This window comes from Epinephelus lanceolatus, chromosome 10, assembly GCF_041903045.1.
Source record: "Epinephelus lanceolatus isolate andai-2023 chromosome 10, ASM4190304v1, whole genome shotgun sequence".
Classification (NCBI taxonomy): domain Eukaryota; kingdom Metazoa; phylum Chordata; class Actinopteri; order Perciformes; family Serranidae; genus Epinephelus; species Epinephelus lanceolatus.
In genome coordinates, this window is record NC_135743.1 from 18,704,374 (window position 1) to 18,717,029 (window position 12,656).

The 12,656-nt window shown below is 40.6% G+C and overlaps 2 protein-coding genes across 3 annotated transcripts; one reads left to right on the plus strand and one right to left on the minus strand.

The window, feature by feature from the left end:
- Positions 1 to 72: 72 nt before the first annotated feature.
- On the minus strand, positions 73 to 8,401 carry rpa2 (replication protein A2). Of its 2 annotated transcripts, none has more exons than XM_078171725.1 (9): positions 8,262 to 8,401; positions 6,470 to 6,564; positions 6,254 to 6,355; positions 5,050 to 5,163; positions 4,319 to 4,393; positions 3,983 to 4,099; positions 3,390 to 3,518; positions 1,683 to 1,777; positions 73 to 564 (listed from the first exon to the last, which is right to left on the minus strand). In XM_078171725.1, exons 1-9 carry the CDS (start codon positions 8,317 to 8,319, stop codon positions 477 to 479), a joined length of 873 nt encoding a protein of 290 aa, XP_078027851.1. In that variant the 5' UTR covers positions 8,320 to 8,401; the 3' UTR covers positions 73 to 476. The 2 variants fall into 2 exon arrangements, with proteins under 2 accessions (XP_078027851.1, XP_033496419.2); XM_033640528.2 differs by lacking the exon at positions 8,262 to 8,401 and adding an exon at positions 6,761 to 6,918.
- On the plus strand, positions 8,253 to 12,392 carry smpdl3b (sphingomyelin phosphodiesterase acid like 3B). The gene is made up of 8 exons (XM_033640525.2): positions 8,253 to 8,378; positions 8,494 to 8,707; positions 8,982 to 9,079; positions 9,168 to 9,311; positions 9,434 to 9,603; positions 10,076 to 10,256; positions 11,384 to 11,517; positions 11,660 to 12,392. Exons 1-8 carry the CDS (start codon positions 8,318 to 8,320, stop codon positions 12,020 to 12,022), a joined length of 1,365 nt encoding a protein of 454 aa, XP_033496416.1. The 5' UTR covers positions 8,253 to 8,317; the 3' UTR covers positions 12,023 to 12,392.
- Positions 12,393 to 12,656: the final 264 nt, after the last annotated feature.

The following is a 12,656-nucleotide window of genomic DNA, read 5'->3' on the forward strand; positions in this document are numbered from 1 at the left end:
CAAGTTAGAAAAATATTAATCAAAAAGTGTATGTGTAAATTATGAAACAAAAGAGTTCCTGGCAGGTAACCCGACTGTTTTGTGTAGTTTATTAATTTTGAGATAAAGTTACACAGACAAAAATAAATGTAGCACGTGCGATCCAAATCTTTAAAATTACAAAATGCTTTACAGTGGAGAGGTGGGAAATACAGAACGGTAGCATGAACAGCTAACAGAGGCTTCTTCAACAGCAACACCTTTGGGACTTGCAACACAGCAGAAGCAACCTCAGGAATACAGGATGTGTAAACCAAAAGGTTACCGTCACCTAAACCATGTGTTCTTTAACCAACATCAGAGGGTTTCACACGATGTCACGCAGGTCTGCGGCATTAACGAGAGGTGTGAGTCAGTTGATAGCTTAGAGTTATAAAACCTATACCATTGAATTATATCAGGTTAAACTCAGATAACTGGTGCCAAGGTGAAGGTGTTTATTCATCACTGTCTGTTGATTTGAAGTGATCTTCGTCGATGGTTGAAAAGATGTGACCTTCATTGCTTAGGAACTCCACTGCTTGCCTGTGAGAGCACAAAGACAAATATGAATTATCTTTTTCAAGCACCTTTTTATATGAATTTCAAGCGATGCAAATACTACTTTTCTTTGTCTGTTTGATTTAGAAAACGGGCTGCAACAACTGGTCAATCAAATGAATATTAACTGGCGACTATATTAAACATTTAAGTCCTTTTTAAGCAAAATCCCAAAAAAAAGTTCTTAGATATGACAATTTGCTCCTTTTCTTGGTCTCACATAATGAATTCAATATTTCAGCGTTCTGCAGAACAAGATACTGTCTGAGGAAACACAGAGAGGGAAATTAGCAGTAAAGAGGATCTAACTTTGAATGACATCCACTTGATTTGACTAACTGCTGAAGCCTGACATTAGCTGCAGATATACTTGGAATACTAACTTTAAATCTTTTACACAGAACGAGGACTGCGGTGCTTCACAAGAGATTTAAAAAATTACAGATCAGAAAAGAACAAAGACTTTTAATACATGACAGTATAAAATCTGAGTCATGTCAGAGTTAATGCACATAAAATAATACAATAAAACAAAAACAAATCTTCTATTTGACAGCAAAGCCAAATTTTAAGAAGAAAATAATTTGACTGCTGGCTCACTGGTCATTTCTTTTAAAAACCACTTCATCTTTAGTCTTAACATGGGCAAAAATAACAGCTACACAGTTCCTGTAGTTGACAATGTAAGTGGGATTCCTGGAAGGTGTTTGCAGCATCCCTTCCACGCAACAGATTGTTTTTAACTGATAAAGCCATCCAGTGGTGTGAGAGTGCACCCTTACGACATGTGTGGTCAAGCTAGCATTTGTGAAAAAGCATAACTCTGAACTTTATGTAAAAGAGGACTGAAAAACAACATAGTTAATGTTGTAATTCGTTCAACTTGCTCACTTTCTGTCTTCTCTTAAACTTAACTCTATGTGACCAAAGTGCAAATCATGAAGTCAGGGTCAATGAGTCATCTTCAAGTGCTTTGCTTTTCAGCTTAGTTAGAATGTGTGCTATGGATGCAACACAGAAACTTAACTCTACTGTGATAATTCACTGGAAAATCACAAAGGATATTTCTATCCCTTTACAACTTAAAGCTGAACTTCTCTTACTTGATGGCAGCCAGACTCATGGTACCGAGTCTCTGCTTTAGGTCCTGAATGCTGATGCCTTGCTGGTCTGGGCAGCCTCTTATCAAACTCAGCACCTTGTGAGATGAAAAAGGACATGTTAAAACAGAACAAGTGTCCGTCAAGACAGAACATTGTCAAACCATTACTGATTTTTATGAGTGAGCTATTTTCATGTAACTTTTACAGGAGTTACAGTGAGGAGGGACAGCAGTGGTGGGTAAACAAAAACCGTACTCAAGTAAAAGTATTCTTTCTTTATAATTATATTGACTGAAGTCAAAGTTTTCCTTGTAGGCTACCTTATTGCTCACTGTCGGGCAACTGCTGTCAGGCATGTTAGTTCAGCCAAATATAAAAATCATTTATAGCTAAAGCTAAATGTATTGGTGACACTGAAAGTACAACAAGCAGCAGAAAGTGCGGCCTGCGGTGAGCTGACAGCCAATGGCTAGAGCTCGGAGCTGCAGCAATCTGTCTGTGGTAGAGTGTGGCCAAACTTAAAGTGGGTAATGGTTAAACCTTTAGCAGCAAACTGCAGCCACAGCCAATCAGTACACACACTGTGCGTTCCAGTACCCTATAAAAATAACAGAAAACTGCTGATGTAATTTCACTGTCACAAGTATAATATGTTCGAATCTACAATTTCTGCAGTTGTAGCTTTAAAGTTAAACTACACATGTTGCAAGGTAACAACAGCAGAGCTTTTTGGGTTGATCTTTGTCTATGTCGAACCTGGTAAATGACGTTTGTTTCCAAGGTAACGGATATATAAAAGCATGAGGCTCAAAGTTTGGGGCGTAATGTTATGAGAAAATAGTATATCATGATTGTGTGCATACTGTATGCAACAGTACGTACTTTTTAAGGGCAGCTGCAGTGCCTACTAAAAGTAAAAAGAAAAAGTATGCAATTTGGAACGTAGACCTGTGTTACCCAGAATTCAACCCTGAAACACATGAACACGCCTCCCAGCCGCAGAGGAATGTAATTAATGTGACATCCTGCACTTCATCACTACTTGGTGTGTTTTCGGGGTAAAAGTAGCAAGAAGTATGTAGCCCAATGTAATAAGTACATGTATCGCAAAGGTGCTCAAGTAACAGTATAAAGTATTCTGCAGAACAACACCTCTTTAGAAGGACAATTTAGGGGCATTGGTGGCTTAGTGGTGGAGCAGGCGCCCCATGTACAAGGCTGTTGCTGCAGCAGCCCGGGTTCGAATCCAGCCTGTGGCCCTTTGCTGCATGTCATCCCCTCTCTCTCTCCCCCCTTCACACTTACCTGTCCTGTCCATTAAAGGCAAAATGGCCCAAAAAATATCTTTTTTTTATATTTTTTTTTTTTAAAAAGAAGGACAATTTATTTTCAGTTTTCTTTTCCAAGAAAGCACAGATAATCGAGTAAATGGTACGTGTTACTACCCACCACTGAGGGACAGGAAATATAAGACACTTAGCATTATGTGGTTTGATGAGTATCTTGTGCGTTATGTGACGAAATCAGTGACAATTTATATTCTTGGGAACATTAACTAGTTCACAGCTTTTTTTAGGGGTTTAAAAAAGGAAAAAGATTTAAAATATATTTCATTGCCAAATAGTAACAGTCAAATTCATGAATAACAATTAAAACATTCATGTTCAGAGTTAGGTCAGTATGCAGGACACATGGATTTAGGCTCACCTGATTCTGGTTTGCGCTTAGGCCATTGTTAGTCATGTCCATAGCACCTGCGTAGCTACTACCCATGCTATCCATGCCTGGTCGTGACATGGGTTTGATGTCACTGCTCATTCCTCTTTTGGCACCTGACTGGAACAGAAGTAAAAATAAATTGTGCTGAAAAGTTTCCTCATAACAGCACAGATAAAATCCCCAAAGATAGACTGACAGTAGATACTAAGAAATGTGACAATAGCAAATTTGACTTCTGCATTTCTGTGTTATGGGAAAAAGATTGAAAAGAGAAAATGCAATACACAACAGTTTTGTTGCATGTTGAAACCAGGTACAGTATACTCTCCTCAGATAACTGCTGTCCAAAAAATGTCACTTTACAGCTTTTCAGATTCAGATTGATGTATTTTTGCAGTTTATCAGTGTCTTAAAAGTGATGCATGTTTTTATTTAGCTGATTTTCTCAATTCTAACTTAAACAAAGCATTCCTTAACATCAGTAGTATTAATATGTGATATAAACTGATGTAACCTAACTTTCTCAATGTGTTTGAAATCGACAATAAAAACTGCAGAGGTTTATGCTTAAGGTTTCTCACCATGGTTTGAGATTTGCTTAGCATCATGTGCGCTTGAACAACCTCCAGCATATGTGAGGTGATTTCATTCATGTCCTCCAGTGGCCTGACGCTAAATGCCACGACAGATCTGTGGTTCTGAGACAAGGACACAAAGATTCACCACTAGGTTGTAAAACAGCTGAATTCAAAGAGGAACTCCAATGTGGTCAATAAGAATAAAATTACTAAAACAATAAGTTCTTGTAACAGGCCAACTTTAATGTCACAGGGTCACGTGGCCTCACAAGAGCTCTTGAAGTTAAAGTTCCTCTTTGTCTCTGGGTACTGTAGAGAGGATGCTGACAGTTAACTCACCTGAAAGGAGCGCAGGTTGCCAGAGACTTTGACATATGTTCCAGGAGGCAGGACAGTGCTGTCCACACTGGGGTCCTGTACAAACCAAAACAACAGTGTCGCTAAGGGGCTTGATTTATGTAGTTTACCCCCCAAAAATATATGCTACAGCTTCTAAACAAGAAGGAGAAAACAATGCTCAGGCTCTCAACAGGAGTAGGTTGAGTTAGTGCAGGGATTACTGCCACAGCAATTCACATTACTTTACATTTGGTCTGGGTCTTGATCTTACATTTGTAATTCATGCTGGCATTAGTGTCTATCCTTGCTTAATGCTCTACATACGTGACCTCATGCACATTGGTATTTTGTGTCATGACTGTTGTATTGATACTGTGACGCGTTTAATGCCTTCCCATGAAACAAAACTCCTAACTCCTTTCGGTTAATAATAAATTTGAGAAGTGAAACTTATTGCTGAGCAGTCACTAGACAGCAGTGGCCAATCTCATAACTATGGAACCAAACAAATGATCTTATACCCAAAATAATCCACCAATTAAAATGGTCTATCAACCTCTGTTGAACAGGAAACCACCAACAATGTGACGTTCTTGGTAATGGGTTTTATTCACCACTCATACACATTTTACAGTACATGATTCATGCTTCTCTCAAAAGATAACCGAGAGAAATACATCAGCAGTATATTTTAAAATTGTTTGTGTAAAGATAAAAGACCCGTCACTGACCTCTGTGTCTACCCACTGCTTCACATCCATTGGAGCACCCGTCATGTCGTCCACCTTGTACTGGATGTTGGTCATGGATTTGTCTGTGGCCCTGATGATACCTACAATGGTCACCTGTGACACAGAACACGAACCAACAGTGACATTGAGACAGTTAAATAGCTACATTCTTTGTATCAATATGCTGTAGTGTATCATCTCTTAAGTAAATGATACACCAAATTAGTCTACATGTTCTCCCTGTGTCAGCGTGGGTTTTCTCCAAGTACTCCGGCCTCCTCCAACAGTCCAAAGACATGCAGGTTAATTGGTGACTCTAAATAGTCCGTAGGTGTGGATGCGAGTATGAATAGTTGTCTGTCTCTATATGTCAGCCCTGTGATAGTCTGGCGACCTGTCCAGGGTGTACCCCGCAAGTTATTCAGTTTACTTTTGTATTAAGAACAGCACTAAACCCTCACATTTGAGTGCCTAGAACTTACAAATGTTTGTCGTTTCACCTTGTGGAATTACTAAGGAAACAACGAAATCTAATAAATAGTGGCAGATTGTTTTTCAGTTGCTCAACTCTCTAGCAGCAATGTTGATACTGGATTAATTATTTAAGTCATTCCTCAAACAGACGTTTACTTGTTCAAGCTTTCAACTCTGGGTCTGCTGCTCTTGTGTTTTTATATATTTGAAAATTGAAAATGCTTTAGTTTTTAAACTGTTGTACATCAACAAGGGCTCGGGGAAATTGTGTTAGACATCTTTCACAACTCTGACATTTCTGTCATGCCACCATTTAGAGGCCACAACGTAACAGGAAATAAATGATAGGGGTCAAGTGAGAGCAGGCAGCTTAGGTCTTTTGATGTGTGCAGTGACATACTGCATATGTTTTACCAAGCAGTGGTGGCAAGCGCACTCCTGTACGCCGTAGTCTGCTGGGGAGGCAGCATGACAGACAAGCACAAGAGACGGCTAGACAAGCTGATAAAGACAGCAGGTTCAGCACTTGGCAGGAACTTGGTTTCAGTGGGGACTGTTGTGGTGAGACATCATGGCAGGACAGAGAAGCAGCCATAGTGATGGGCTTATTTCTTTGCATTGCAGGACTCAACACAGGAGATCCTTTGTCTCCACAGCCATCAGACTCTAACACCTACTTCTACTGGCACCTATTTATTGTTGTTGTGCTCCCTGCTTTGCTTCAGCTTACCTGGGCAACTTCTACTTCTCCTACTTTGAAGGCCTCATCAGCCTGGGAGGCAGACATCAGCTGGGACACTGTGCAGGGGATTATCTGATTGGCACGAGTTCTCTGCAAAAGATACACACACAGACAGTTTTTGTCAGTGCACAGTAGTGTGAGAGAGGGGGTGGGCCTTTGATAGGTTGATAACAAAGAAGCTGTGGTGTAGACTTTAGTACAAACCCCTTTCTTCTCTCCTCCCTGGGACGCGGCAGGTGACGCAAAGCCTCCTGGAGACTGTGTGTAACCTCCTCCCGCACCCGACTCACTGTACCCTCCTGAAATGACAGAAGGACAGTGACAGAGCCACTTAATCCTCCCATTACAAACCGTTTTCACCAACTGACGTTAACGTCAAACACACAACAACTAAGAGGTCAGTTAGTTGTTAAGCTAACGTTAGCCGCAGCCCCACAACGTCAACAAAAAGACCTCAACACTTCATGAACGCAGCAGTGCGAACATTAAACTCACCCTGGTTCCACATGTCGACTCTGTGTGTGTAGGTTAGTAAAAATTAAATCTGAAATGTTATTAACGCTGTGTGGCAGCGACAACAACCGCACGCAACTCTGCAGGCTTCCTTGTAGTCCCGCGCGCAGAACTCAATATACAGCGCATGCGCATAGTAGAAGTCCCGCGCGAAACCTGTCAGCAGAGTGTAGCGCAAATTTTTGCCCTGGTTTTTGCTTGTCAGACAGTCGTTCATGTCTGGATGTGTACAAGTAACGTCTTTGTGGCGACTACAGCTCTCAACAGAGACCCTAAATATACTTTTAGCGTCTGTTTACAAGAAATATTCCGTGTATAGCTTGTTAGGGGCGGCACACAGCCTTAGAGAATAGAGTACCTGAAAGGCAAAGCTCGGGGCAATAAAAACAGAGCTTTTAGAGACTAAAGGCTGTGCTGCCTTCGAGTCCTCTCGGAAATTTTGTGTGTCCTATCCTATCGCCGCATCAGTGGCAACTGCTGTGAGAATATAGGCTACACTACATTTTTTCTTATGTTTTCTTTATTTTTATTTTTTCACAAATTATTAATCACTACATATTTCTCACTTAGTAAACGTTAGGTGGCACAAGGTACATTTACAAAATATCGATAGGCACAATATTCTCAAGCGTTTAACAATTTTGATCAATACCTGCCAACTTTTTAATGATGTTCTTCTGCTTGATTAGGATATTGACAAAAATCGATTTAAGGAGAAATATTTGCTTCCAACAATTAGTTTATGAATTTCAACCTGCGCTGCGGGAAGTCCGAGCATCACCTGAAGGCAGCATATGCAACTCGAATTATTCTACTTTTTTAATGAAATATTGTACTTAAGCTACAATGTCACAAAAAATTGTAACGTTAACACACCGATCAAAGAGAAAAGAAACATATGCACTTGTTTGTGTTGCAGAAAACCCATATCACTCTCCTGTAAACTAATAATTTAGGCTTCATGCCAGAATGGACAACTGCAGGCTGAAAGCAAGCCTCCTGATTTTATCTTTAGCCCATATAAAAATAGTTTACATGGAGGGATTCAGCACTGAAGTACCCGGATTAGTATATTTAATTCCCTTTTATGGCAAATCTGTAGCCTTTTAATATTGCGTAGTCAGTACAGCGTTTCAATCTCTGGATCAAATCACTGGAGTGTTTCCACATGATGCAGAAAGTTTGTCTCATCGCCTGCCGTACTGCTGTGGGTGTGTTAAGGGCCTGCTGCCAAAAATGGGTTAATATTGCGACTACACTTCTCCTTTTTAATTCATAAAAATACACACTGACGTTTGCACTTCTTTCCAGGTGTAGACTATATTAAACTATCTGGGGTAGGTTATAACATTTTAACAAAAGAGGGAACTAAATAGTCTATAAAGTATAACAGAGAAATCAGCAATGGACCACCCTCAGGCCAAAGACGCGTCATAAACAGCTGTATCCCGTATCTTATCTTGTTTGCCCTTTATAGACTTACCTCTTAAATCCGTACTTGACTTTTTTCGGACTTTTGCTTTCCTGGAAGAGTTCAACATGTCCGCAGTGAGGCTGCTCCTGTCTTGTCTGCTTTTCAAAGAGCTGGTCGCGCTGTCAGGTATGTAGCCTGGTTATATTTTTATAGACTACATCATTAAAATGTTTCTTTAGAACAACTCCTATCATAGTGCAGAAACAACTTCATGTGCGTAAGTACGCATCGTTTTCTCCAGGGAACTTTTGGCACATCACGGATCTGCACTGGGACCCAACATACAAACTAAGCGATAATCCTGAACTTGTGTGCGCATCAAGCGGCAAACAACCTGCGGCCAATGCGGGGAAGTATGGAGATTATGTTTGTGACTCGCCATGGCTCCTTATAAACTCCTCTGTATATGCCATGAAGGATATTCTACCAGACCCGGACTTCATAGTATGGACAGGGTATGTATGCGCTTTATGTTGACTATAATGTGTTTAATGGCGCTTGGTGCTTGAGTCCCAAGTCCATCTATAGAGAGATAAAGGCTTCATAACCATCATGTTTATGTTTTTACGAGATGTCATGCACTATAGGGGCACAGCAACTGTTCCACTGTGAATTAGCCCATTTCATTTCTAATAAACCCTCTCCAATAGTGGAGCCCAAAAAATAATCACTTTTCCCATTGCGCCTTTAATCCCGAAACTATCTGCTATGTATTATTTTGCTTTTCAGAGATGACACACCACATGTACCTAATGAAGATCTAGGTGAAGAAGCAGTGCTCCACATTATCAGCAACCTAACACACATTATAAATCAGGTGTTTCCAGGTGAGTGTGAGGTCGAGATCTTTAAGGGAGAAAATATCAAAGATTACCATCATTTTTTAAACTCATATAATTGCTAAACCTTCCTTAGAAACTAAAGTGTACTCTACCCTGGGTAACCATGACTACCACCCAAAGAGCCAACTTCCAGCAGCCCCAAACTACATATATAACCGAACAGCAGAGATGTGGCAGGACTGGTTGGAGCCACAGTCCAGAGAGACTTTTATAAAAGGTGGATAGAGCCTCCTGTGATGCTGTTTTTGTAATTGCTTTCCTAAGAATAAATTAATTATACATTTGAAAGCACACGTCCAATAGTGTCATGTGTTTTCTGCTATATTTTTCCTTACACAGGTGGATATTACACAGAAAAGCTACTAAATCGAGCAGGTTTCAGGATGCTGGTCCTCAACACTAATCTCTACTATGACCAGAACAAGGTGACCCAGGACACGGAGGACCCAGCAGGCCAGTTTAGCTGGGCGGATCGGGTTCTAACAGAGGCTGCCAACAACAAAGAAAAGGCAAAGTAGCTACTTCTCTATCCATGCCCCACAACAATTAAATTAAATTGGATTCAGTGTCATGTTGTAATTATAGTTTAGAGGGTAATAAATCATTCCGTGAGTAATGAACTCCTTATTCCTCGTTTTAACTCTGGTTACTAAGGTTAACAGGAACTAAGATTTGAGTTTACATCCTCTTAATGAAAAATAATCTAATGGGAAGGAGGTCAATTTTCACAAGCAGACTCTCCCTACTCTCGCCCGATGTCAGCTGGGATAGGCTCCAGCCCCCCCGCGACCCTCAAGAGGATGAAGCGGTTAGAAGATGAAGATGAAGACTCTCCCTAATTCAAGCCCACTTTAAGTCATGCCTTGAAAAAAGATGATTAAACTGAAATAGTAGACATAAGATGATTTTTCATTCACTAATGTGAATAAAAAATAGATAAGAAAATACATTTTGCTAACTCTACTTTGTTTCATCTACCAGGTGTACATCATCGGCCACGTTCCCCCAGGTTTCTTCGAGAAGAAGAGAAACAAGCCATGGTTTAGGCCTCAATTCAACAAGCTATACTTGGATTTAATCCAGAAGCATCATTCAGTCATACATGGACAGTTCTTTGGCCATCATCATACCGACAGCTTCCGAATGTTCTACAACTCAAAGGGTAAGGTCAGTCTTTTCAATGTCTTTACAGTGAGACTAATACATCAAAGGAACAGTGTGTAGGATTTAGGGGGATTTAGTAGTATCTAGCTGTGAGGATTGCAGATTGCAATCAGATGAAACTTCTCCCGGTTACAATTACTTCAGTGTTCATTGTTCAGGTGGTTTTTACCATGAGCCGATTATCCACAGAGGTCTCTTCCTCTTCAGAACAAACGAACCGGGTGATTAAAACTGGTAAAAACACTGGATAGAACAGTTTCATGCTAAAAATCTGTGTTTTTCCAATGCTGCTCGTCGTGGAGGGGCTGCTAACTACGACAGCTGACATGAAAACATAAAATGGTTTCTCTGGAGCCAGTGTTTGCTTTGTCCGTTCTGGGCTACTGTAGAAACCTGGTGACGAGGACTCACTCCCAATCTAAATGATAATAACAATATAAACATTCTAAAGGTGTTTTCACACCTGCCCTGTTTGGTTCGGTTCAACTGAACTCAAGTTCATTTGCCCCCTAAGTGGAGTTCATTTGGGCAGGTGTGAACACAGCAATCGCACTCGGGTGCACACCAAAACAACCGGACCAAGACCTTCTTGAAGAGGTGGTCTCAGTCTGGTTACAAACGAACTCTGGTGCGGTTCATTTGTGGTGAGAACGTGTTCCGACCTCGATCCGAACCAACTGAAGTCACATTACACATTGTTTGCGTTAAACATGAGCATGTTACAGTCCTGGAGGATTATTAATGTGCACCTCCTCCTGTACTGCCTTAATATGCACATTGTTTACTTACTGGATTTTTCCCGCATGGAAATTCTGACCAATCAAGAGCAGCTTTCTTGTGCAAGGCAGTTTATCTGGTCTGCTTTTAAAATGCTGCCGTGAGAACACAAACCAACTCTAGGCAATTATACATCTTTGTAACAAAATTAGTACTTGATTCAGACCAAAGCAAGACAACTCTAGGTCTGAAAGCACCCTTAGGTAACAAAAACATGATTCTAATAATATTCCATTCCTGCCCTCCTAAATTCTACCCACTGAACCCTTTAGTGTCCAGATGTTCCCTATGACTTTTTGGCACATTATATTGTGATAATCAGAGGTGATGGCCCTTCTGTTTCTACAGGCTCTCCTATCAGCACAATGTTCCTCAGCCCTGGTGTCACACCATGGAAAACAACTCTTCCTGGAGTAGTGGATGGAGCCAACAACCCTGGGATCCGTGTCTTTGAATATGACACTCAAACACTCCTGGTCAAAGTAAGTAAAGACCAGTCTGTATAATGTCCACTCACATATTTAGGAGTCTTTCTAAGCTGCAATAGACAGCCTCCATGAAAGCAACTTGTGCTTATATTGTTCTGGTTTCTGTTTCTTAAACCACCTGTTTGAATACACGCAGGATGTGGTGACACACTATCTGAACCTGACACATGCTAATGCAGCCCGCGGCCGCTGGGAGAAGGAGTATCGCCTCACAGAGAGTTTCAGAGTACCAGACGCTTCCCCAGCCTCCATGCATCAGGTTCTGGAGCATATTGCTAATAATCATTGCTACCTACAGAAGTACTACGAGTTCAACTCTGTCAGCTATGACCTGACGGAGTGTCACAGAGACTGCCGTGTTGATCACGTGTGTGCAGCCAGAGAGGTAGACTTTGAGAGGTATGAGCATTGTCTGGAAAAAGAAGGGGCAGCTGCCATTTATGGTGGGCTGCTGCCGTTCCTCTCTGTGGCTCTGAGTCTGATGTTGGCCAATCGGTAATGATCATCTATCACAGATCATTGTGGCTAAGTAAATATTTAACAGTTACTATCACAGGATGTTTTCATGTTCTAAATCATAGACATCTGTCATTTAGGTGAGTCATGCATATACTAATGCAGGTAACAAACAACCTTTGGCTTCAGCAATCTTAGATGTGGCCTCTTGACCTTGGTTCATTGGTACTGGCTGAATACTTCATTTCCAGTCAATAGAAAAAACTATGATGTATTCATTAGGCTCAAGAGGCTACAGTACATTCAGCTGTGATGTTCTGGATGAAATCCAGACTTTTGTCAAATGTTCTTTACCCCAAACATTCCCGTCAGACTCTGCTGTATCTATTTAATAAAATCGGATACGACTAAAACATTTGTGTATTTGTTGAAGGTTATTTTAGCAGCAAGAATCAATGCTTGGTGAACATCAGTATTATTGCAACAGTCATTAATGTCAATTGCACTTATTCATGCCCATTAAACTTTCAACCAGTGCAACTTGTTACCACACATATCAGATAAACCTGCAATATCTGGGTACTATGATACTTCCCGTTATCCTTAAACACTATATAAAGATTTAATGACTTTTTAATTACTGTCAGTAAATTGTCAGGGATCTCAAAATGTCATAA